The 27,872-nt window shown below is 41.8% G+C and overlaps 1 protein-coding gene across 4 annotated transcripts in view; it reads left to right on the top strand.

The window, feature by feature from the left end:
• Positions 1–27,872, top strand: part of FLNB (filamin B) — a 446,441-nt gene that overhangs the window by 311,903 nt on the left and 106,666 nt on the right. For 2 of the 4 annotated variants that reach the window (XM_085624763.1, XM_085624760.1), the window contains exons 23-26: positions 2,563–2,725; positions 5,556–5,716; positions 21,350–21,517; positions 23,131–23,223. In XM_085624763.1, the coding sequence (XP_085480889.1) occupies positions 2,563–2,725; positions 5,556–5,716; positions 21,350–21,517; positions 23,131–23,223 (585 nt within the window). The remainder of the gene's footprint in view (positions 1–2,562; positions 2,726–5,555; positions 5,717–21,349; positions 21,518–23,130; positions 23,224–27,872) is intronic. The other 2 variants (XM_085624762.1, XM_085624761.1) reach the window with 1 other exon arrangement.

The following is a 27,872-nucleotide window of genomic DNA, read 5'->3' as shown; positions in this document are numbered from 1 at the left end:
TTTATTCTGTGGGAGAGAGGGAGGTGGGTGAGAGGGCAGGAGGAGACACAAAGCTCCTCTTATCTCTCCCACCATTCCTCCCACCACAGCAACAGAAAAAAAAACAGGCAGTGGGGATTAGAAGAGGATATAGGAGGACTGTTGTTCAGTTTGAGACAGCTCTTTTGTCTCCCAGTGCTACTCTGTCCAAGAGGAAGGAGCTGTGAGTTTGAGCCCCAGCAATGATCCAGATGCATATTTTCTTATCCTAAGGGGGAAAAAGAATTCCAAACAGCTCATATACACCCGCTGGGGGGAGGGGGGGGGGGTGACAGACACACCCACCCACCCACACACAGACATACCCCCTTTCTACTCACTGGAGCACAGAGAGACATATGTCTGCACTTCGGCAAGGAGCCTAGACAAGCCCTCAGCTCCTTACTGGGGCATAGCAAAAGCATTTATGAACTAGGACGAGTGGTGTGACTTGCATTCATACCATTATGTTTCTTACCCAAATGCCCCGAACATATCAAACATTGGGAACAAAATATAATTTTCGCATTTTTCTGTGACTGTGAGTTCTTGAATTTGTAGTGGACAGCAAAACTCCCGCCACCCAGTGTTCTCACACTTTCTCCAATAAAAAAAGTGCCTCACATTTGAGGGTGGGCCTAGCATAACAGACAGGAACTGGTCCAATATCTGACCATGTGCTGTCAATATTGTGTCACATAGGCAAGTTTGGCCTATTTCTCTTCTGTGTAATTGGCCCAATCACATGTGGGGTACTTTTTGTGAGAGAACTGTGTAAATATTGGATTGTAGGACCCTTTTCATTTGCCTGAATTTCTGGAGTTTTCTGCAACAGAAAGAGGAAGGTTTTTTTTTAACCTCTACTTTTACTTTTGCAGAGAGTTTTGGGTATAAAACTATTTAAATTCCTGCATGGCATATCACAGTGGTTCCTCTATGTCTCTAGATTTCACTAATGGTTGGTAGGTTCCCTTGTGACGCTTAGGCAAGATGAGCCATCCTCCTGGAATCTCAACCATCAATCATTTCCTGGCATTTAGTGCCTTAATCACTGCCTAAACTCACCTCTCTAATAACCCCTCTCTCAGAACTTCTAAGGAAACCTAGATTTGGGTCATACCTTAGGAAGGATATCTTCCTGTTTGAAGAGTTTTTAGTTTTCGGGAAAAAACATGCTAAAAATCCAACAAACCTGTTCAGCAGGACCTAACAGCCTTTCAATCAGGTTGAGTAAGGTTTGATACCCAGTTATAAAAGCCTTAGATTGTTTAAATGTTAAAAATGTGACCTAATTTCAGATACAGCCCATGGGAGACATCTGTGATCCAAATATAGATACCCTAAACTGGGATTTCGCGTGCAGGTCTCTAGATTTCTAAAATACATTACTCCAAGTTTGTCTGTATGCCATCTACACCATAGAAAACATATAAATGTCTGGTAACACCTTGCTCCGGAGACCCATTGGTGCAGAGTTGGGTGGGGGGTCAAGCCTTTGCAGGGATATGTGCTTGAGCAACCTACTGCCGATGGTTAGCAAAAAGCTCTGGTACCAAGGTGCTCAAGCACCCTTGTAGTGAAAGGGTTAATATCTATTATAAAATCAAACAATCATGTTATGTAACCCAATATGCCACAACTTGACTTTAAGAATTGCATGCTTTTTCAAACATTTCTTTATTTGCTGCCACCACTATAATTTGTTCCTATTTTAGGAGTTAGCATCTAGATAGTGCTCTCTTCTTGCCAATTGAATGTCAACATTCTGCTGGATTAGACATTCTGAGAATGCATTTAAATAGTATAAGAGACTTCAGTTCACTAATTGCTTTATAATTGTATAGCAGTCTAAATCTCATCAGCTAGCATTCAAGTTCAAATTCACAAATATATCTCATCCTGGCACCAGTATCTCTTAGAGTGAGGATGCTATGAATCAGTGGCTCCCTTAAAGATAGTGGAGTATTTCCCAAAATTACCGACAAGATTTCCAAAAAGGCAAATCAGGCTAATCCCTTTGCACACAAAGGTGTCTCTGCTTCTCCCTTAATCACCATATATGTGCAAAACATTCCTGTTCTGTGTAATCCAATGCTTTCTTGGAAAAAACTAACGTGGTCAAAAATATTTATGGTGCGTTTCCTTAAACAGGATGAAAAGCATTTACTCTTCTGATAAACGTCCCATGTTCACTTAATTGATATTTTGATTAAGCGGACAGTGTACCGCTGTGATGCCCTTCCAGCATATGACTCAAATGTAGTTTATTTATAGTTGATGAAAGTAGATGATGACCTCTTTTGGCGATTGGGCCAATCTGTGTTTCTTTGAAATAATTTCTGAAACCTTCCTTGAGGCAGTGTCTGTAATATTTTGTACTTCTGCATGTCCCAGTGTGTGCCAGTGTGCTAAATCCATTTGCACGGTAACATCAATGTGAAAAGAGTGAAGACGTAACGGTTTCCTGTCTGACGTTTCCATAAAAAATGTGTGACTATTCAGCATGGAAACAACCTTTGCTTACATTTCGATTTATTTTAAAAGGTATTCACACAGTTGACGTGACCTATGATGACGAGCCTCTTCTCAATAGTCCCTTTAAAGTGGGCGTGACCGAGGGCTGCTACCCATCACATGTCCAGGCTCAAGGAACTGGACTGAAAGAAGGACTCACAAACAAACCAAATGCATTTTCAGTCATCACCAGGTAATTCAGACACTATGATTTATGTTATTGCAGTTTATGAGTCTTTTTCCTGCTCTTCCATAGACCATTAAGTATCATATACATTGTGTCAGGATACCTAGAATTGTTTTGCTGTAGGTGCACTTAATAAATATCAAAACATATAAACCATGGAGGCTGTCCACGGTAGGGAACTATCTGGCCTCAAGGGTGAACTGGCCTTGAGTCAGACTGTTACACACAAAAGAGCCAACCGAGTTAAAAAAGCATAGAGATATTCAGTCAGCACATTATGCACCATGCTCCTGTTACGTCAGCCTTCTATTGGACATTAAGTTCAATTCAAAAACCTGGTTTCATGGATCCATAGTTGGATAGAAGTGCCTCCCTGACTCTAGGGTGTAGGCCCGCTCTTCATCAAACGGGGTTTTTGAAGAGCGAGAGGAGTCCTATCATGAAGCATGATACCAGGGGCTGCATTACACATGGGGCGCATTTTCCTTCATTGCGCCAGGCTCACCTTTCAAAAGGTGCGCCCATTGCAATGAAGGAAAATGCACCAGACTATGGGGAATGTGCTGCCCCCGGGGTATCCGCGAACTTGTGCTACCCTGGGGGCAGCGCATTCACGTGAAATACATGGCAGCTGCTTGAAGCCGCTCCGTGTTTCACCGTACAGGCGGCAACCCGCCTGCACTTTTAAAGGGGAATAGAGATCCCCTTGCAGGTGGGTGCAGTCTGTGACTGCACCTACCTGCAAGGGGATGTCTGGGGGTCCATAGGACTCCCTTTACCCCCTGCAGACGGCTGCTCTCAGGAGGCGCACTGAGAGTGCGCCACCTTTTTAGTTGGCGCACTCTTAGTGCGCCTCCTGAGGGCTTCTTTGCCTCTGTGCCCAAGTCGGTAATATGGCGCGGGCGCAGAGGCAAATGATCCCCTCATTTGCATAGGGCACGCTCCCATGCAAATGAGGGAACGCCCCCTTGAAGATAGCACTGCCGCTTTATGTGCGCCAGCGCTATTGGTATTACAGAAGGAGCCGCACAATCGTTTGCAGCCCCTTCTGCAAAACTAGTGTGCCCCGGAAGCATGCAAAGCGGGTGCAAACACCTGTTGTGCCCCTGGGGCACTATATGTAATGTGCCCCCTGGTGGTGTGTGAGGACATCCTGTCACATTTTTGTGTATGTCCAATACTAGGCTGGCGTAACATGAGCATGGTACATAATGTGCTGATTGAATATCTTTATATTTTTTTCACTTACGTGGCTCTTTTGTGTGTAACACGCACTTAATACATGTACATATAGTATGCCTGACATATACTTCTTAGGTGTAGGCTTTTATCCTTCGCTAAAAAGAAACCCATGGAACCTGCATTCTCTTGGCAAGTGACCATTCTTTTAGCACTTCATCATTTCACTCTCTTCTAGTTGGGACATAGAAAGTATCTATCCACATCCATACATTTTCTCTAGAAAATACAGTTATTATGTTAAGCATTCCTTCTCGCTGTGGGAACGTACAGAGTGTCTGTTCACTCATTTTGTCTCACTTGAAAATATGAGCGATATGTCTACCATTTCTTCTGACCTTATTTGGTTTCATATAAGCACTGCCAACTACGGCTCTCATTTAATTTGCTTCCTTGGACTTGGTAACCCACAGGAGTTACTTGGTTTAAAGTCTTTTGCTGGGTATACGTGAAAACCTCCATTTGTGTTCCTAACCACAATGGTATAACAACTTCTCAGCCTATTAGGTTGGATCTAATGTACCTTGTCATCTTGGGGTCCCATATCTAACTGTCTGCTCTCCCAATTTAGAACTCCCACCTTCCTGCAGTAAATTCATGGATGGAGTGTTGTATCTTGTTGCTGAGATATTTTGTGGCTGTTCATGAAAGCATTGATTTGTGAACAAGAGAGCCCTTCAATTTGATTTTGTGCTGATTAGGAGCCAATAATAGTGAGCAGTCTGCTCGGGATCCAAAATGGATAACAATTGGAGTACTCAGATGTAGCAATGGCATATGCTGATCATTGACCAAATATGGGAGTCATCTATGATCTTTAGTTACTGATGTGTTCTGGGATTTTGTTTGTGCTTTGAGCTGGGATTGACTGAACCTGCCGAGAGGTGTTTCATTGGTATGTAGTGGTACTTTGCTTATGGTGAAGTGAGTCCGGCTTAAGAGACTTTAAAAAAAAAAATTCAAATTGCCATACAGCATTTTGGGAGGCTGTGGCATTGTAAAAAGTAATCTCTGAAGCAACATTTTTCTCATATCGGGTACGCTGCGATTTGGTGACTAGAAGGAGTTGATCTTTGCACTGTTGTAACAATTGATTGGCAGTGTATTTATTCGTATAGTTGTTCTAAGTAACCTGTTATGCAGGGTTCTCCAAAATCGGTCCTCGTGGACTGGATCCATGCCAGATTTTTAAGATAACTACATTTATCTAAATGAGGATATGCTTAAAATGTTGCATGGATCCGAGCCTCCAGGACTGTCTTTGTAGAACCCTGTGTTACAGGGTCACCTTTATTTTCACTGGTATGGGGTGTGTGTTAGTAGACGTATTTTGCTGGTAACAAAGTGGGTTATGATAAACAATGTGATTCTTTTAGTTTGCCTGTGTGCCCAGTTCAATATTGTAGAATATCTGGTGACTTAAACTCATCTCCTAGGTGACTGGGAGAGGGAGTCGTTCCTTTCTGTACTTGGGGAAGGACTAAAAACAGAAAGGTGTGTGTGCGAGAGGACACACTTCTGCATGCACTCCATTTGTGTGTTCCTTCATTGATGTTGCTATGGGAAGAAGTTAATCTGATGATTTATACTTTTGCAGAGGTGCCGGAATCGGTGGCCTTGGAATAACAGTTGAGGGCCCATCCGAATCCAAAATGTCCTGCAAAGACAACAAAGATGGCAGCTGTAGCGTGGAATACATTCCGTATGCTCCCGGAGACTATGATGTCAATATTACTTATGGAGGAGAGCACATACCAGGTAAGACCTTCATAGCCATGCTTAGTATTTCAAGTTTAGAAGAATTCCAGAGTCTCTGCTTCCCCTTGGAATAGGAAACTGATCCAACAAGTGCTAGTTTATTCATGTCCACAGTTTGAGGTTCCTGACATGCACCCCCTTTCTTACCACCGCCTCCGACATACAACAGACTGATCTAACTGCCAGGTGTCATGTGCTGCTCAGTGTGTAGCAGTGACATCCAATCCTACAAACAATGTTATGGTAACACAACTACTGGAGTCATGTTAAAATGAAAATGAGGGAGTGTTGACTTTTAGCAGGCAGCTTATCCTAATGCCTCTTAAGATACAATTAGGGTAAGCAGCTTACTTCACAATATTTCAGACCCGGTCTCCAGTTATGAACATTTCACCTAAAAATCATTGATGTAGATGAATTCAAATAATTAGTTCAGCAAAACAATGCTACAACACCTAGAATGCATTAGGCTACCACAAAAGGCCAGAAATGTAAAGTGTCAGTAAAAACCTTGAAGTGTGTGGTCACCCTACATACAACACAGGCCTTAACATTAGGGAGAAGAACTTTGAGAAGTATTTTGTGTTCAGTGCTTTGCTGAATCACAATGCCAAGATCATATCCATCATCATTAAGGAGGCTATAGTAATGTGGAATCATGTTGTATTAATCGTTGGTTCGAGCCACGGGCAGCTTTCTGTTTCATTGGACTTGCATGGTTTGCCTAGGTCTGGTACAAACGTTAGGGTTTGAAAGCTGTTTCCAAAGAAGACCTTCCCTTTCCGGCTAATCACTCTCTGGTTAAGACACATGCCTTTCCATAAGTGAAGAAGCCTGTGTTCCTGATTTGAGACGGTACCAGATGCTCTGTGTAATCATTCACAGCTTACCATAAGTTTACATTATTGATGTATATCAATGTCTACCCAGAAACATAGCTTCAGATCAAAATCAGTGTTTCACTACTTCTTTTGTACAGGCCATCCTTCACTGGGAAACCTTATTAGATAATTGACCTTACAGAGAGCCTGTACCTATTTCACAGAAGAAGAATATTAATTTACAAGAGGTTAGAATTCATAAACCCCTTCCCCGCTCATGACGGAACCACTCCGTCATGAGCCACGGGCGCACTGTGCTCATGACGGAGTGGTTCCGTCATGCTGCGGCCGTTGGCGGCCGCTCCTCCCACGCGGCGCTAATTCCCTGCCTGTGCGGGCGATTAGCGCAGTGGGTGGAGTCATGACGGAACCACGCCGTCATGAGCACAGCTCACCCGTGACTCATGACGGCATGGTTCCGTCATGAGCACAGTGGCGCAGTCAACCCCCCCAAACCCCCCAGCGCTGTGGCGGAATTCGCGCGGCAGCGAAGGGGTTAAAACATGAAATGTCAATATAGTGTTAAATTTGGGCTATTAAGATTATATATTCGATTTTTTTCTTTGATAGTGGTGCAGTGAGTTAAGGACTTACATAAGTAACTCTTATAGGACATTAATGCTTACTAAATTCCCCCTTCATATTAGCCAGAATGCTTGATTGACATTTTGTTATGTATGCTATGTTAAATTGTATTGTGCTTTTAATACACTCTAGCATCATCAAAGTGGTCAAATGGTACTAAGACTATGGACCTAGGAAAAGCAACTACTAACAAATTCTGTGGTTACATATGTAGTAATACATTTGTGGAAGGCCATCGGGTTATCTGTAACTGGAATATTAGGTGGAAGTAGGGTCCACAGCATTTCCAAGAAGGCACATCCTCTAGCACACATCTTCCAGTGCAGTACAGGCTATCTTGAAGCAGGAGGCTCAGTAAAGGGAAGTTTTTGCTTAGGAAAAGTTAACCTACATTAAAATCATTGATGTGTGATAACTCAACTCCTGTTTTCCCAGTGTCTCTTGCACTTTACATAAAGCCTCATAGAAGTGACCCCACCACTTGGTGCTAGATGCAAGGCATGAGGCTGCATTTTCGATCTGCTGTAGGCCATTTTAGCTAAGGTTCCAAACATGATGAACCAACTGCATGACATCAGTAAAAACACACAGTTGCTTTTGCATTTTAATACTCCTGTCATCTCTTTTCATAAAATTAGAAACTGTCCAAAAGTAACAGGTAGATTTAAATGAACTGACTAGATGTTTTTTTAAATGTGTAACTGTATTCAAGAAACAGCATCCTTAACTATGCAGCCTATACAAGTATTTGGATCTAGCGGTATATGATTTTAGGAAAGATTCAGCTGTAAGCCAGCACAAATTCAAGCTTTAGTATACCCTGTTTGCCTATTTGCAAGATAGTAAGAACTGTGTAGGATACAAATTGCCTTAGATTGTGCATTTGAGACTCGCTTTTATATAATTTCTGTTCCCTACAAAACACCCAAGGCTGCAAAAATATGAACAGTTGCAATGTCATATAAATATATACAATTTAAGATTTAGCTTGACAGCACAACTGTCTGCAGAACGACAGTCTTTAATTATAAAAAATATAAACAGATTTGGTCTTTGGTTACACCCAGCGGCGTAATTACTCACTCACCTTTCACCATTGGCTGTTTGGTGTATCATTCCACCTTCTGTGAAGTACTTTTATTGGACTGGATAAGGGGTTATTTTTCATCTCAAAGGTACACTCATTTATCACTTGCTGGTAAAGTTGAGACAAGAGATACTGTGCTACAGCATAACACAGAGCCCTCACTCGTACTGTACGACAACTCTAAATACAACCAGGTAGAGAGAAGCGCCAAAGGCAGTGATCGCCGAGCGTAAAGAAGCGCTAAAAGCGGAAATCATTCCTAACACCCAAAAAATGTTAAGGCATAAGAAATCAGGTACAATGCACAGAGGTGAGAGTGGTGAAGACCCTTGCAAAAAACAAAATCGCTGCTCTCTGCCAAAGAAGACAGCACCTCACAACCAGAGAGCAGTGGCGACGACCTAAATGTTAGCAAATGGCTTGTACTTAACAAAGGTGCTGGTCCAAGTGGGCAGTCAATGCTGCCGGAGCAGGCTCCACTCTCGACAGTAGAAAGTTCCACAGGTTATGATGCTGCCCCATTCTTAAAACCACCACCTCCCTTCGACACCGCCAAAAAGCAGACTATTGTCGACAGATGGACTGCCGGGATTGATAACCTTAGATAATTTCATTCAGGCGCAGGAAGAAGTAAAGGACAAAAAGATCACTGAATATCTGAATAATATGGCAGGTGAAGGAGTAAAAGAAGTGATGAAATATACTACACAGTGGTGGAGTGACATGCCGTCAAAACAAAGAGGTGCTAAACACCAAGTTCAATCCAATGCCAAATGTTGGCTATGAAAGGTGCATTTTCTTTTTTTTTTTTTTTTTTCAACCAAGAAAGGCAGAAAGCTGGTGAAACAATGGATGCGTTGTTGTAGAAAGACTTGATTTGCTCATGAAGCATTGCAAGTTCAATGAGTTTAATGATGAAGAGGCCGTGCATCCCAGAGTAATAGACAAATGCTGAAAGAGAGCCTCAGCTTGGAGTGAGTACTCATGGCTGCTAGAGCAGAATGAAGAGCTGGCAGGCAAGCCGCTAACATGGAGGCTGGAACGGCCCAAACTGAATCAGTGCGGAGTGTGAAAAGTACGCCAAAACACAAGGTAGAAGGCCACAAAGTAACATCTCCAAAGACAAAGAAGTTGTGTTCTTTTATGTAGATTTTTCCTTTCCACATGAGGGTAAATGTCCTGCCATTGGACAGATATGCATAGGCTGTGGGAAAGAGAACCATTTTATAACAGTTTGCAAAGCGAGAAAAGCATCAAGTGCATCACGTCAAGAAAACAAAAATGAGGCAAGATCAAGTTTGTCACGTCGAGAAAAATAAATTTTTGTTAGAAAGTTCCAGGGATGTTCCAACCACGCCCACAACGACAAGCAGCAACATCATTTGAGGCAAGTAGCAACTGAACAACGCCGATTGTCATCAAATTCTACGTCTAAAAGTTCGGCAGTCTTATTATCAAGCAGCAGTGGGGAAGATGGGTGTGCAATGTCTATGTCGACCACTGCACAATGTGGGCATGTGGGATTAGTATCTTGAAAGAAAGAATGGCGGTCGAAGCTGGATCGACAGGTGAAACTGCGAAATTCATTTGGATTCAGTCCCAAAATTACACTGAAAGTGAATTGGTGCTTCATACCTTTTTTCATGGACAGTGGCACGTCGATAAATTCTGGCGGAAAAGTGCGATTAACTGTCTCCAGTGCCCTGATTAACCCCGTTGAAAACCAAAGTGTATACATGGTCTTCTTTGATCTCACTTCAAAGTCCAGGTTAATTTCTAGCAACTGTGTTGCATAAAAAGACGAAAGTACAAGCACCAATTCATGTCCTGCAAAGCACTTCGTCAAGTGCATGTTTGCTCAGTTTCAGCACTGGTGCTGACATGGGGCTGATTACTGTAAACTACAATGCCAATGCCTATCTTGAGATAGTGAATCAGTTTCCATCGTTGTTTCATGGACTGGGAAGATTTCAGACAATGAAAATGCAACTTCACATAAATGAGGATATCCTTCCCGTTGCTCAACAACATTGTCGAATTGCATTTCATTTGCAAGAGGTTGTTGAGAAAGAACTTGAGACACTATTAAAGCATGACATCATTGAGCGCTCACCCATACTGGTATTGCGGAAAAAGGATAGTGTAGGAGCCATGCTCATCTGCGCTGATATGAACCAAGTGAACAAGGTGAACAAATGAGAACGACATCTAGGTCCGCACATTGCTGACATGATTATGCAGCTGAATGGAGTCAAAGTCTTTTCCTGGCTTGATTTGAACAAAGGATATCACCAACTGGAACTGGAAAGAAAATTCAGGTGCGTTTATGTCAATATAAAAGGAGTATCCTCAGCTGCAGAACTCTTTCAGGGTATCAATGGTTTCATAATACAGCCAGTCACACATGCTTTCAATCACAGTGATGACATCATGGTTTTGGGACCAAGCAAAAGGAACATGATAAGGTTGTATCCTTGCTGATGCAGGTGTCACTTTAAATGCAGAAAAGTGTGAGTTTTATAAAACAAAACTCAAGTACTTCAGTCAAATCTTTTCTGATGGGGGAACGACTACAGATCCAAATAAAGTACAAGCCATATCATCCACGTCTCTCCACAAATTGTATCTATTCTGCGAGCCTTACTTGGTATGGCCAGTTTCTGTTCAAGGTATATATGTGACTTTGTCACTGTAAGTGCCCCATTGAGAGACTTGACAAAACGAAATTTTCCATTTCGATCGTCACCAAAATGCAAACAAAGCTTCAAGAAAATCATGCATGCGATTAAGAACACCACTGAAATGGCATACTTTGAGCTGAAATTGCAGATAGAGGTTGTTGTTGATGCAAGCCCAGTTGGGTTGGGTACCATCCTTGACCAGCACACTGGACATCCAAATGCCCCCAAGACACATTGTGGCTTATGCTAGCCACAGTTTATCATTGGTAGAACATGCCTATTCACAACCTGAGAAAAAAAGCCTCACTGTGGTGTGGGCTTGTGAGCCTTTCCATGTGTTTCTGTACAGGAAGCACTTTACGGCCGTCACCGATCACCAAGTGTTACTCACCATTTTCGGCAAATCAAAAGCCAAGATGCCCTCTCGCATTGAGAGGTGGGGGTTATGACTGCAGAAGTATGATTATACGATTGTGCATCATCCAGGAAAAGATTAGAATCATGCTGACTACTTCTTGCATGTACCAATACTGTGTCATGGCACCATTTCTAAAGCGGCTGATGCTTATGTTAACTTCATAGTGAAATTCAGTACGCCTGCTGCCACATCTGTAGAACAAATCATTGCTGCCATGAGGACTGACAGATTAGTAAACTGTTAATCCTCAAAGACATTATTTCCCATCAGTCTTGGCGAAAGCATGCTCAACCTCCTCATGAGGATCTACAAAACCAGAAATTCAAAAAAGGAACAACTTTAATTGACTCCAGAAGGCATTATACTATGAGGCTCAAGAACTGTCCTACCTGAGAGTCTGAAACAACAAGTCATTGAACTGGCACATAAGGGAATCATGGAACTGTTGCTACAAAACAAGCTCTACGGGACTGAGTGTGGTTCCCTTGTTTTGATGAAAGAGTTGAAAAAGAATTAAGGGCCTGTCATGTGTGCAACTGCTTGTCATCCAAAGCAACCCTGTATCCATTAAGAATGTCTGATCTTCAAAGCATGCATTGGAAAAGATTGTAATTGACTTCTTTAGACCCCTGGACAATGGATATCATTTACTAGTTTGTTGTTCAATATTCCCCTTCCGGAAGATCTGTCATCAACTACTTATGACAGAGTTATTGAGAGATTAAAAAGTATTTTTGCAACATGGGGTGTCCTTCGATTTTGAAATCTGACAATGGCCTGCCTTTCAGTAGTTAAGAATTTAAAGATTTTCTCACTCATCTAAATGCCAAACATCAGAAAAGCACACATCTTTGGCCCCAGGCAAATGGTATTGTCAAGAGACTTATGAGCGCCTTCAAGAAGTCTGTTCAGCATGCTGCACTGGAAAAGCTTGAGCTAAAATCAGTTCTTCATTCTACACTTCGTGCATACAGGTCAATTCCCTATTCTACTACTGGCGAAAGCCCTGCCACCTTAATGTTTGGTAGAGCCAGAGAAACCAATTTGCCACAATGGACTACTGAAAGATCTATTGACATGGATGAACTTCACACTATTTATTCACCTCACAAACGTAAAATGAAGACCTATGTGGATAGACGCTGGTGTGCTCCGAGCACTGTCCTCAAAAGAGGAGACCAAGTCATTGTCGGGCATAAACAGAAAGGCAAGTGAGATGCTCCATTTGATGCTGACCCACTGAGGTTTGTGACTAGTAAAGGACACATGGTGACTGCTCACCGTCCTGGAAAGTCCATTGTGTGAGATTCCTTGCATTTTAAGCACATGCCTCGTCATTTGCAAACTCCAGGTGTCAGAAGTGAGACCGATCCACCTGAGAATCCGGAGAGCCCAACGACTGTTCCAGTGGCTCTCTCACCAGTACCAGTCATGGACACCCTCCTATAACTCTACAACATCACATGACAAGATCTGGGTGATTGATTCAAGCACCAAAACGACTTATCGAAGAGTTATGATGTATATATGTATTATTTGTACTTCTTATTTAACAAAGGGGGCGATGTAGTGTCTTGTGAGTTGGAGATACTGGGACCCTTTTGATTCCTGACAGACTCTGTAGAACAGTGACGTAAGTGCTTGGGTGTGATGAAAGAATTCCAATGTAGAATGGTCAGTTAATGGTTACACACACAAGACGTGTAATACCTAAGCCTGGGTGGATTTTGCGGAGTTCTGCTACATGGAGCTCCGCAAGCGGTGGAGTGAATTGGATAAATACTGTCCGCAGTGATTTTCAGTGGCAGGTGCTTTTCTGCGCTGTGCAATCATTGCGAACGGCACCATGCACAGCGAATGCGGGCGCTGCTTCCTATCTGCCGCTCGAGTAGATTTTTACTAGAGCTGCAGCTTTCTCAACGCGAACGGACAGTTTCCCAATGTGAGCGGTCGCGAGCATACGGGACCACTTGCAATGAGAAATCTGACCGCCTGCGTTGAGAAGTCTCACCCGGTGGTTGAGTTTCCACGCTCCCGCTCGCTAACTTGATGTTGACGATCGCAAACGAGGAAAATCTTGCCGGAGGTGAATTGTCCTCGCTCGTGCTCACAAACTTGATGTTGACGAACGCGAGCAAGTTTTTCGGAACTCCACAAGCTCCGCGTAATGCAAAGTGCGGAAATCTCCGCAAACTCTGCGAGCGAAGTTCACCACCCAGACTTAGTAATACCAAGCTCCATGTGTGGCGTGATTCTAAACATGTCCGAAGCTGGGGAGGACGCTGCACTTAGGAAAGCGAGGATCTTCACATAGTTGGTTGGAATAGATGAAGGGCCCAGCTCATTTGGTCACAGAAAAATTGGTTAAGGGTGTGGCCTGTTGCCGCAAGTTAGGATTCGGATGACCACTTGAAACTAATGGGTAAAAAGTAGAGAAAGTATAAATAGTTTCACCCATTTTATAATTAAAAGTAGTGTGGCAATCAATATAATGGATGTAAGTGTCTGGGAGAATGTACAAAGTTCAGAAAAACGTGTTGGGGCCTCATTACTGTTGCGTCGGAATCAGGATTCTGTGTTTTGCGGTATTTGCCACAACTTCAGGTTTTTCTTCTCATATTTTTCGCCACATCACTAATGCGAATTTTTGCACTTTGGAATACCGGAAAGCATTCTGAGGAGTGCAACTAGGAATAATGTAGTAACGACATGCCCATTTAATACCGCACCATGCGGCATCGGTATTTATCGGATGCAATATTACAGCAGAAATAAAAGGGAAATTAGAATGAGGCCCAAAGCGTTTGTGCATTCTGTGTTTACGTGTATCAAGACCAATAAGTAGGGCGAATCACATCCATGCACACCTCTTCTTGCCTGCTTGCTGCACAAATTGCACATATGTATGTTTAGAACATGCATCTACAAGTCCCCAGTGTAGCCAAAACACGAAGGAGGTCCTGGGCTGCAAACAATTTACATTGCAAGTTTTCGATTTGTTTCCCTGCAGTTTCACACACATTTACTATACATAATATTGACCCACATACTCGCCTTCACTGGTCTCTGGTGTGCACCGTCTTTTCCCTACAGAGTTTATTCTTACCCCTTTTTCTCTGAAATATATTATAAAATGACGGTTCAGTTCTTAAACTCTCCTTTTGTTGTGCTGTACATCAGCGTCGAATAAAAACAGCATGACATTTAAATTGGCAAACTGAGTTGGCAGGTAGATGAAAGGGGGCAGTGATGTCATCCCATAATGGATGTCTTTGAAAGCAGTACATTTGCTGTAATTACAGACATAACCTCCAACTTCTCTAACCGCAGCCGGCTTCCTTAGATTACGTCACAGCCCCAGCCCTATACTTGGGATATTTTTAATAGTGGGTCACCTGATGTTTTTGGAACTAATTTTAAAGTTGTGTTGGTCGACGTTAAAGTGGTCACGTCTTCAGACCCCCACAAACGTTACCTCCCAGCCCCTCATTTTATCTAAAAACTGTTTTCGTTTGAAACACGTTTCTTGCTGTAAGGAATGTTTTGTATCCTTCGTTTGCTTATATTGATAACGACTTGCACTTCCAACTGCTTCCTATTGGCTGTTTATCAGAAACCTTAAACCAATTCAGAAGACAGAAACGGAGTGCGCAACTTTATAGCGAATGTGGAGGCTTCTGATGGCGGACACCATACTCCACTATTTCTAACCTCAGTTGGGGAGATGAGAATAGAAAGCCAAACTGAAGAAAAGAAACACAGGCGGAAGATTTTGGTCCTAATTTAGAATTCGGGTGATTGGTTATGCCATCACAAATATGATGTATATCCCTCCGCCATACAGCAAAACACACAAGATGAGGGACGGAATGTTGCACATTGGCAAAACATTCACCCACAGTCACAGATCTGGGTTTAATCCATCGTTATTTTGCTCACCACGCCACCCCATCTCAGACATGGCCATATACAAATCAGTCATGACCCTGTGCCTCATGGGAACAGTCCAGCCCGAACTGCCAAGCCATGTCTTACCTGGACCGCAATCAAGCATCCTAGGACCGGTTTCGGGGTTTCACCCCTCTTCAGGCAGGATAGCTTGAACCCAGTGGCGTAGTGAGCACGGGACCCACGTCTGGGAATACCCTTCCCACATAGGGCGGACACCAAAACACACAAGAAGATGGACGGAATGTTGCACATTGGCAAAACACTCACCCCCAGTCACAGATCTGGATTTAATCCATCGTTATTTTGCTCACCACGCCACCCCAGCTCAGACATGGCCATATGAAAATCAGTCATGACCCTGTGCCTCATGGAAACAGTCCAGCCCGAACTGCCAAGCCATGTCTTCCCTGGACTGGAATCAAGCATCCTAGGACCGGTTTCGGGGTATCACATGGGGTGAATGTATGACATTGTTCTGCATTCTGTCCATCAACTGTTGTTTTTGCATATGTCACCCCGAGTGGGAAGGGTATGCCCAGACGTGGGTCCCGCGCTCTCCATGCCACTGGAATCAAGCTAACCTGGCTGAAGATGGGTGAAACTCCAAAACCGGTCCTAGGATGCTTGTTTCCAGTCCAGGGAGGACCTGGCTTGGCAGTTCCGGCTGGACTGTTCCCATGAGGCACAGGGTCAAGACTGATTTGCATATGGCTGAGTTCAAACTGGAACGGCATGGTGAGCAAACAAACGATGGATTTAGGCCCAGATCTCTGTACTGGGGTGAATGTATGACATTGTTCTGCATTCTGTCCATCAACTGTTGTTTTTGCATATCCCTCCGCCGTACTACACGTGCATTATCCAATGGCACTTGTAAGGTGTGGCCTAATGGGGAGTAGGTCTGGTTTAATGGCTAGGGTGGCCGACTTTGACGCTGGGGAACCAGGTTCGAGTCTGGTGGGAGGCTCAATCATCCTGTGATTCTGGGTAAATCACATAATCTCCCCATGCCCAATAAATGAATGTGTCCGTCTGTAATGCAACTGGTGCTCATGTAAAGCGCTCCGATACCTTTGGGTCGAGTTTGCACTATATAAAAACTGCAAAAAATACATAAATATGGCAGGCGGGACATGGGTCACATTTGTGACGGAGCAACCCCTCCTCCAAACTCTAAATCGGGCTGTAAGTTCCACTAGTTGTATAAGTACTATTCACTGATAAGAACATCAAAAGAGCATGAAACGAAAACCCTGCCCAGTAGGCCAACACTTACAACCAGACCCAGCATATATAACAAAGCTTCTGCACGCTATCAATCCCACCCTGCACGTTGAAGCACAGCAGCATATTTACAACCAGACCCAGCATATATAACAAACCTTCTGCACGCTATCAATCCCACCCTGCACGTTGAAGCACAGCAGCATATTCTAAGATGAGAGCATCTCTGGTCCTCACACTTGATACCAAAACACATAGGCCACCCTACAAACCCACATACTTCCAACCGAGCACAACTAACTGTGTCATTGTTGCCCTTTTGCCAGTGCACTGAAATATGAAGTGCTATATAAATATTGGTACATTGCAATACAATATATTTAGGCCAGAAGAAGGGATGATGTCACAGTGAATCCAGTAGAGGGAATATATTATTTAAACAGTAGCAGTATTATAGTTTCCACAAGAATGTACCCAACCATGCAGTTATTATCTTCATCTACCCCAGCATACCTTCAAGGAGTGCAGTGTTTTCTGGAATTGTATTTTCTGGGAGTCCTCTCCCAAGTGTAAGTAACAGCGTTTGCCATATCTTCCTGAATTCCTCGGCAATGTAATGTGGTAAGTGGGCCAATATTTCTATCATGCAGATTCCACTGTGAAGCACAAAAACATCTGTGAATCCCCTGATTTATGCCTTCAGAGTCTGCATCTTTTCACCTTTGTTTGCCCACATGCAAGCAATGGCTTAGCACGCTTCTACATCGGGATCTGATCATCGACTTTGCAGTTTTCCCAGTTCAATTTTCAACTCTTCCTTGTCAAGTGCTGGTGGTGAAATTCATGTTGTTTCTGTCGTGGTACAGGATCCAGACAAAAACATGGGCTGTAAAAACATTGTAGGATCTTCATACTGCCAAATAAGTTTTATTTCTTAGGCTTCACTTGTGTCCTACTTAGGGGGCTCTCCATAACTTAAATGTAAGCTTGGATATCAGATCCATGCCTAACAGAATTATTAAACCCTGGCAAGGTGGCCTGCCAGCACACCACCCCAACAGGTTAGTGGAGTCCATGGTATTCACTCTTCTATTAGAAGACTGCCTCCTGCTTTTAGAGATCTCTGTCTGCTTGGTGTTGATCTATAAACCTTTAGGACAACTGCTGGTGTGGCTTTGCTCGAAAGACTGAACAGTTTGCAGAAGAGGCACCATGTTTGTTCGCCCGGCTCAGCAAATTTTTTTTGTTTTTAAAGAATAAAGTTAGGGTTTCTAGCTTTCTATTAAAGATTATTATACCGATAAAACCCCAAAGAGACAAATATTTGCTTTTCAGTGGAAACCGGATAACACTTAATTTTGTTGCCCTTCTGTTACTTTGGCACAAAGTATTACTAGTGCAGTCTTTATCTCTTAGCTCATGTCTTTAATGGAAATTGCACTCAGGGCCATGGTAACCTACACAATATGCACAAGGGCTTGTCTCGAAGTTCCCTGGGTTCCCACCACCCACACCTAACTCCTATCCCTCTCATTTTGGGAGCATGATTCACCCCTTCTGGTTTCGGCTCCTTACAAGTTGATGTTCTGTATTTAATTACCACACATCTAGCTGTGCTTGTTCTTTCCATACAAAACCAGTGCATGAAGCACGACTGCTGCCCAGAAGGCAAAGATAAAGTCGCTTGTGTAAGTCTTACAAATACTCTAAAGGGGCAGAGCAATCCTAGCACTGCTTCCAATTAAGCAGAGGCCTGGCAGAAATCATTGCTTTGTAGGCCTCGCGCTGTCTTCCAAGTAAACACAAGATTCACTTGGCATGGCCACTGAAAAAGAAACACAATGAAAAGAATAGATTTAGGAAAGAATATAACTCTGCTTTGTGGTCTTCCTGCTTTTAGCAGATCACGTCCTATGCCTCACTAGTTTGATTAATTCACAATGGGACTTACATAGGTAAACATCCAAAGGCCTTCGGCAGGTCATGTCATGAAGTTTCTTTACTACCACAGCTGTTTTTCATACAGTAAGCAGCACAGTTCACTGATAATACAGATTATATAGCAAACAGTTTGAATAATAAATCATTAGCAGTCTTTTCTCCTATGATCAGTGAAAGCACGATCAGATCAGACAATTCCCACTGTTAACCTTTTACCTGCTGCAATTAGATCTTAATGAGGAGCAAACATATCTCCAACCACGTATATCCTTGACATTGGGTGGACTGGCCTTCTGCAAAGAAGAGTTTGAGTGTGGGAAACAATACAGACAGGGAGATGAGAGACATAATGGAAATATTACTCAGAAGAGGGTATTCAAGTGAGGCATAGAAGAAAGGAGCCAAGACTAAGGAAGGAATAAGTCATTAAAAGCAACATTCTTAGTACCTGCTGGAAAACCAATAACTATAGGATTTTGTTTATGGTTCAAATAAAGTAAACACTGAAAATCACAGATTTGTACAGGTTATGAAAAACTGGAGTACACTAAAAAAAAACAGAAATAGATACTGAAAACAGGAAAACCTGATTAAATACCTTAAACTCCCAAATTAGGAGGTTGGTCTTGAAAAAGAAAAAAAAAAGAACAATGCACTCCTCCTCCCCCCAGGTGAAGGAATATTTCTCCTTGTGCCTCCTGGTAATTGAGCAATTTCCCTGTTTCCGATATGACAAGCCCTGGCAAGGAAATCTAATAGTAGTCGTCCCATCCTAAATAGGGAGGTGTAGACATCATTGTGACCTGCTGGCCCAGTGCCAGAAGTGCCTCCAGGTTAAAGGTTTCCAACGGCAGAGCCAGCCAAGTCTCTGCTGTCAGAAACACTGCGGTCCCCCCATCTCTAAATGTGGCATGGAAATGAGAGCTTTGGCCAGGAGGGAGCGCCACCAGACTCTAAATGACCCTGTTTGTGAGATTATTATGTTGTATTGTATAGTAATTTCATTTATATAGTGCTTTAAGTCACGCTGCTCCAGATCCCAAGGTTCGTGTTTTTTTCCTTGGTTATTGTTGGTTATTCGGATTAGTGTTGTTCTTAAGGAACCATTCATTGAATTTACTTCCCATTCTAAGTGGTTGACAAAATGAATAGGGATTATGCATGTTCTTTTATGAGACAGTCTATGTAAATCCACGCTAATGTTTGGCGGTATTAATAGATGAGCTGTAAAAGATTAGGTAATGTTAGGTTGTAGGGGTATGACTTTTAAAGGAGAGTGTATGATCTTTGAAATGAGGTGTGGGCAATTTGCAGAAATACTGTAATAGAGGTTAAATTAACCAACCATGTGACTTAGAGTATGGTCTGCTCAGAGAGAGGAGGCATGCTGAGGATGGAAAATAAGGAGATGGTAATTTGAAACACAAGGAGATGAAACAAATGGGCTTTTTAAGTCAAGGTCAGTTTTTCTGGGAGCACATAGGAGGCTATACGGAGATTGCATGCAGTCTGAGAATGCAAAACTGTAAAAAGAAACAACATTATTTGCATGTGAGATAGTGCTATATTAGATACTTTTGATAAGCGCTAGAACTAAACAAACAGTCTGTCCCCTAGAAGGCTACTACTAGGCCAACTCTTCAGCAAGTAGAGCGGATCAGTTCAAGGGCTGGAAGAGTAAAGTAATGGCTGAATGCATATATAGGGCAATATCAAGATGTTTTTACTGTGCTCAAAAGCAGCAGTAACCTCATGGTCAAAGGTATGTGCGAGAGTATACTGCTAAATAGTGCAGAAATCAGCAGGAGAGTTTGCAAATGCTGGAGTAAATATCTTGGAAATGTGATAAATAAGGAAAAATGTTAACCAGCCAACTAGACCACTCCATCACTCATCTCATTTGTAGAACCGAAGTCTTGTCGGGCCAAAGTGTTCCTTGTAATCTCATTAGTTGTATACCAACTTGGCCTGCACTGTCACCAGCTCCCAGATTCTCCTTTTAGTTGTAGTTTCATACCTTTAACTGGGATTATGAGGAACAAATAAAAACGCTTTTTGGACTTTCCACTCTATATTTAATGTCATACTCCTAGATTCCTTTGTATTTCCAACAGCTGTCGGGCCAGCCCGTTCTCAGGATTGGTTGTGAATCCATCGGGCTACAATTTTGGTGACATACCAGAGATCTAGCTTGAGACAAATAGGCAAGGGACTCAGTACCATATGTGATGGATGCTGTGCATGGCTCCCTAGCTGAAGGTGAGAGCCTTGCGGAATTGCTGCCCATATGTGGCTCCTCAGCTCATGGTCAGTGGCCTGCATAAGGGTTGCCTAAACATGGTTTCCTGGCATGAGGTGTGAACCTTACAGGAAGATGTCCAACACGTGACTCTCTTTACTTGACTCCGTATGAGTCAAGAAAATTGCTGCCCACCTGACTTGGATCAGAACCACATGGGAGGGCAAACCTGAACATGACTTGATGCCATTCAGAGTTCTTGATTTTGCAACAAATAAACCTTCTTCCATATATGGTAATTGCAAAAATAAGTGGATGAGAATATTACTTTATTACCAGTGTAAGGAACTAATAAACTTCAGAAGGTGAATGGGGCTTTAGACTACAATTACAAGAGTTAGTATTACATTTTTTTGTATCATTGTGGTTAGTAAGGAAGAAGTATTCATGGCTGTTTATTTTCATGCTTGAACAATTGTATTATTATTTTATAAAAGGTTAATTGTGCTTAAACAAGTTCACAATTTATAGATTTATGCTATTTGTTGTCATGGTCTTGAACTGTTACAGTTCTTAAACCACTTGAATGTTTGACTAATTTCGACAACATGACTATCATTTTACAGGCAGTCCTTTCAAAGTTCCTGTGAAAGACGTTGTCGATCCTGCCAAGGTAAAGGTTGTAGGACCTGGTTTGGGAGCAGGTGTCCGAGCAAACCTTCCACAGTATTTCACTGTGGACACCAGCAAGGCTGGCATTGCTCCGCTGAAAGTGCTGGTCCAAGGCCCTAGAGGTAAGAACTTTGCATTAGCAGAGTAATTCTATTCTGTTACACTTTTTACATGCTATGCTAGTGTGAGTCCTCCTTCACGTGAGGGTTAGATGCCAATATTATTAAACTATATGTGCGCAAATATTTCCAAAGAAAATGCACTTTGCAATGCATACATCTTTCATCTGGGGGAGTTAACTAAATTTCAAACTCCTTCCAAATATTTCAGCTGAAGAATCATGCACCCCCCCTTGCAGAATGTGGCGAAGGGGCCCTTAAGACTCCCATATCTCACAGATATTCATAGGCCTTTGAGATAAATGGGGGCTTAATATTGGGGCACCCATGTGCGGCTTGGGCTGCAGTTGCCTGTATTAAACCCCTGGGTAGGGGATTAAGCCATGTTAAAGGGAATGATGCTTTAAGTATAGGGTCTTGGTTATTTCCATTGATAATGTATTAAAGCCCATTCTACCTTGTTCATTGAGCTGGGGTTAATGAGCCATATATATGTGCCTATCATATGTCCAGAAGAGCCAGGTCTATAGAAGATGGCTACGATAACCATGAAAGACATACTTATAGACAATGACATAGATTGAGCACACCTTGGTTATGATCTTTTTTTTTGTTTTTTTTGTTCCCGGATTTGCCTCACTCTCCACAGGGTAATTTGAAGCAAACCTTTATAAGGAAGCCCTCTCTCAATTCCTGCTATCATCAATATGTAATGTGTACCCTAGACACAACTGCACATCGTTTGCCATGGGAAGTGAATGTGGGCTTATGACCCCTTCAACAGTTGTGTTTACTGAGATAGCTCCAATGCATTACTTAATTAGTCAGTATTCCTTTTCAGCTTCAATTAAATTTACACAGATTACCACAACACCCTATCCTTCTTCAAAGTGTGTTGACATTTTAAGAGCAGCACTGTTCTGCATTATCAATTAGTACTAGGAAAGAGGCTTGTGTAAATACTTGTGCCTGGTTGGAAGTAATGTTCACTTAGTTATCATTTTTTACATGCACACCAGCTGCTCTAAGGCTGAAGTCCAGTCACAATTTGGACCTTTTCAAATGTTGGAATTTGTTAGAAAGTATATGGTCCCACAAACTGCTCCCTTACTTCATAAGAATAAATAAACTTTTATAGAGTACCGTATAAACACTAAATTCAGTAACTTTGTACATACTACACATATTGTAATAAATGTTTTGTTACAGTAGGGTGATAATTGAAAGAGGATAATAGAAATGGGGGAGACAAAGGATTTTACATAGTACAAGTGATATACATTAGTGTCCGAGACCTGTTGATGTGAAATTCTTCAGTAAGCTCATTGACCTTATTCACTCATTTCTTTGTAAAATCTATTGAACATATTCCAACAAAACATACTTATTGCATATCTATCAATGGTTGCCAAGGTATAAATTTATAGCCTTTCAGTCCCCAGTGACTTGGCATAGGAGTACTGCTGACCGCAGGAACGTGTTTCTTTTATTGTAGATCACATGTTGACCAAAAGTAGCCTTCAATGTGGTAGGCTCAATGTCCATCTCAATTGTTCTATACTCTTGATGATTCTGTGCTGGTTATTACGTGTGATGTAACAGTCTTTTGATTCTAGCTGAAGAGCCGGATTCCCAAGGTTGGCGCAGTCCTTTGAAAGTGATTTCAGAGTTCTTTAAAGGTGATCCGCGGGGTGATATTATTGCGCCAGGTTAGAATCTTTTGACCTATGCTCTTCACTCAAATTTTCACAGCCACAAAGCATACAGGACAGCGAGCTTCAGATGAAATGTGCTAAATTTGACTTGATTTAATGCAGCCAGTGCTGCTGTTCCAAATATCTGTCGGTTGGTGGTCAGTTGCTTTCTTTCAAATTAAAGTTGTCATTACAAATGTTCTTGGCAGAAATGGATTACTGGTTAAATTAGCATGCTTTTTGATTGCATGCAGAATCTAAAATCAATTAAAATCAATTAAAGGGAAGACTTTATGAACACATGCACTTTTTCTTATCCAATTGTTCACTCTCAAAATTAGCAAATTCATTTCAACAGTAGTTTCATCTTTTACCATCATTTATTTCAAAAGCATTCTGGACTCATGAAGGGTTTATTAGATTTGTAGAGCACATTCCGGGTTGTCTTCAAATCATTTTCCGTAATTGCTTCTGTGATCAGGAAGAATTAAATGAATTCCAAATTGTACAAAAATCCTTCAAAGTAGGTTAAGCCTGTAATTAAATTACATGGGTGAACTGATTTTTCTCTTACTTCCAAATTCTTTCACATTACCAATAACTTGCATTGTCAATTACATCACAAGGGCATGACACACATGATCCACCAGATTGAAAGCACAAAGATGGGACAGACTGAGAGAGAGAGGGTGTGTTTTCCTCTCTCTTGGCCCTTTGGCCCTCTGTGGTGCCCTTGCTATGCACCTCCTTATTACGTCCTTTACTTTCACTTGCCAATTAGAACCAGAAACCCACTCTGAACAAAGGTCTTTTAAACATATCAGCTACCATTTTAGAACCCACATTATTTATATCTCGTAGGTTGTAGTACTTATTCCAGTGCATAACTTGAACTGTTTTTCCTATATAAACCTGTACTCAGTGGAACATGTCTTACTCAGGCTTTTACATCTTTAGTTTTCAATGTGTGTGTCCTCCCTGACATTGCTATTATTTATGAACTCACAAGCTTTGTGAACTTTAAAAATCATTTAAGCTTATATTTTGCAACAGCTGGACATTAGAAAACATTATTACCTAACTTTGCTGTTGTCATAGAACTCCATGGGATAAGGAAATTTGAATAGGCTCCAAATTTCTTCAACAGCTTCTAGGACTTTCTACGTCCCAGCATCCCATGCTACTCATATGAGGGAGGTGTCTTTTGCAGATTTGATAGTCTAGAATCTGAAAGGCAATATAAATTATTATGGTAGCATGTAGGGAATCTTCATTTCTAGAATTCCAAGCAAGTTCTGAAAATCTAATTGGCCAAGCAGGAGTTAGAAGTTGGTTACACTTACTCTGTAAAAGGTTCCCATAGATACCAACACTCATTTTTACTCTATAGTTAAGCAGGGACACCCAAATCCCTCAAGATTGCCTTGTAGTCTAAAATCAAGATTATATAGTTTGAATTCATCCTTACAAAAACTGACTCCTGATCCATACAAAATACTTCTGACTTGAGTTTTTAATATTTTAATAGGCCTCAATGATCTCTCTGTACCATGATAGTAGTAGCTGCAATGAAGGAGCAAAAATGTTATAATAAAATAAGTTAGTTTTTATGGAGCACATTAGACTTGAATCTGTATAGCAGAGCTAAATCTGCAGAAAAGACAAAAAATAGTTCAAAATGAAGAAAAACAGAAGAAAACACTTTGAGAATTGTATATGTATATCTTCTCATCCTGTTAATGCACTGGCTAGGTTTTTCACGCGTTTTGGAGCTTTGTCTAGCACATTTCAGTAGAAAACTGATTTCCCAAAGAACTATCCTTTGAACAGATCTGGTTATTCCTACAAATCTTTCTGCACTATGCATCTAATAAAAAGCCTTTCAAAAAAACTAGCGGGTTGTTGTATGATTTAATTTTGCCATTACATAAACTGTGTGAAGGACAAATTCTCTTTAGATAATTGTCTCAGGCTTCCACATTAATTAAGTAATTATGATTTCTGCATTTTGCTAAGGCCTCACACTAATTTCTTTTTTTTTTTTTTTTTTTTTTTTTTTTTTTTGGGTTTCCTCATATACCATTATGGAATTCTTAAAGGGAGCTTAGGCAACTCAATTTGAAAAGGTCGATCCTATCCGGCCCTAATGTTAAGCGACCAAGTTCATACAGAGCCATGCCTAATCCCTCAAGTTGCCACTGCTTTCCCAATCCACTCCTTTTCACGCCAAAACTGACTCCCTGCGTTACTGGGGAGATTTAGGAACCGACAGGGCCCAAGATAAATCATAGGAACACCAAATTACCTTTACCTTTACCTATCTTGCCATGCCACCAAGGGCTTCCAAATTTTATCAAAACTTGTGAGATCACATGCCATATCTGACTTACTGGTAACAATAACCTGTTTAAGACAGTTTGAAAAAGATGGAGGTAATGGATCTTTCCAGGCTCTGCATATTTCACGCCTGGCTAGGAGTATGACGTAGAAAATGAACCTTGTGTTAATATCCTCAATATTGTAGGCAACTCCTAGTCCGGAAAGAATAGTATTAATTGTTATTACTATTGGTGTCTGCAGAACCTCCCCCAAGAAACCCTGTATCGAATCCCAATAATTTTTTATTTCTGGACATACAGCCAACATATGCACATCATCTGCGGCCAGGAATCTGCATCTTGGGCAATGATAATCTAGATTGGCGAATTTCATAAGTTTCTTTGGGGATAGATATGCCCTATACATGGTATATAAATGGTTCCGCTTTAATGTTGCCGGTTTTACCACAGCCTGCAAGATAGTAAATGAGTCAACCCAAATATCCACCATATCCACATTCTCCAATACTAGTAGATTATTCCATAGCTTTTGTATCTCTGATTCGCAGATGTTCTCAGCTTCTAACATAGCTGTATACCAGTATGAAATTTGTTTTTTCCACTTATTTTTCCTATATATTAAATCAAATTTTGGATTAGGGTTATTGAGATTCCAGGGCTTAGATAGCCACCATCTGGATAACTGATGATATTTAAACCTAGTAAGAGTACCCCCAGTAAGACCAGATACTGCCTCCCAACTGAGAAGCTGTGAGCCAACCTGGAGATCCCCCCAGCGCTCAATCCCAGCGGCCCTAAGAGGATGAGATAGTAAATCGTCAAGGCAGGCCGGTGTTCCTGGGGAATCCCAGATTGGAGCCTGCACTGAGTAATAGGGAATATCGAGCTTCTGCCTCACAAAGACCCAGTTTCTAATAGCTGTCCCCAGGATCTTTAGTCTTATTTTTTTGAAAAATTTTGGGTCTCCAAACTTAAAAAGAAAATGCGATTGGCCCTGTGGTATATCTCGTAGTAGTGCTTGAAATAATAAACCTAATGATGTTGCCTCTATCTCCCCCGCCAAGGGTCTAAAGTTCTTGAAATGGAAAGCGTGGCAGTAGACCAATAGATCAGGAAAGGCCAAACCACCTGCCTTTAAAGATCTCCTAAGCTTCTTCCATGCTACCCTTGGCGATTTAGAGTTCCAAATAAAGGAACCCAATTTCCCTTGCAACTTTTTAATGGATACAGTGTTAAAAGATAATGGGATAGAATTAAATAGGAAAGTAAGTTTAGGAAGGATAATCATTTTTATTAGGTTAACCCTCCCAAAGATGTTTAGAGGGAGTGATGACCATCTTTGCAATAAAGCACAGACCTCCTTAGAGACCTTTTCCATATTAATTTTGGTGATATCCTCAATTTTTTGACCCCCAGGTATCTCATTTTTGACTTGGTGCCCACCGTACTAACCTCTTGGTTCCACTCCATGATTTCGGTTTTATCTTTATTAATGGAGTAACCAGAGACCGCCCCAAATTTGTCTGCTAGAGCTATCAATTTGGGCAAGGCGACCCCTGGGTTTGAAGTGAACATAAGAAGGTCATCAGCATATAATGCGAATTTTAGTTCTAAGTCAGAAATCTTAAAGGGTTTAAATGCTGGGTCAGATCTAAGTAAACAAACAAAAGGCTCAATATACAAATCAAACAATAAAGGCGACAGTGGACAGCCCTACTTAGTTCCGCGAGCAATTGGTACCCAGGAGGTTAAAAGACCGTTTATTAATATCCTTGCCCGTGGGGAGCGGTAAAGAGACCTCATAGCAGTTACAAACTTATTTGGGAAGCCAAAGGCTTCCAAGACCCTCCATAGATATAACCAATCTACCTGGTCAAATGCCTTAGCGGCATCCACTGCTGCCAGGGTCAAAGGGAGCTTCTTACTGATAGCAACATCTATTGCTGCGATAACCTGAAATGTCAGTTCGTTTAGTTGTCTGTCTGGGATGAAACCCCTTTGGTCCTGATGAATAATTGTCTTTACCGTTTTGGCCAGTCTGGCTGCAAGCACACCGGCAAAAACCTTATAGTCTGTGTTTAACAGCGAGACTGGCCTGTAAGATTCGATCTTTAATGGGTCCTTATTTGGTTTCAGGATTAGCGTTACAGTAGCCTCTGCCCATGAGTCGGGAGCATTCTCGCCGCCCGTAAAAATTATATTAAACAGGGTTGTGAGAACTTGCACTATTTGATCTATAATTATCCTGTAAATTTCTACTGGGAGGCCGTCGGGTCCAGCTGCCTTACCCTTAGCCATTCTCATCAGCTGAGCTCTGACCTCACC

This window comes from Triturus cristatus, chromosome 9 (assembly GCF_964204655.1).
Source record: "Triturus cristatus chromosome 9, aTriCri1.1, whole genome shotgun sequence".
NCBI lineage: Eukaryota > Metazoa > Chordata > Amphibia > Caudata > Salamandridae > Triturus > Triturus cristatus.
Note: the sequence above shows the minus strand (reverse complement) of the source record. Positions and strands in the feature narration are given on the sequence as shown.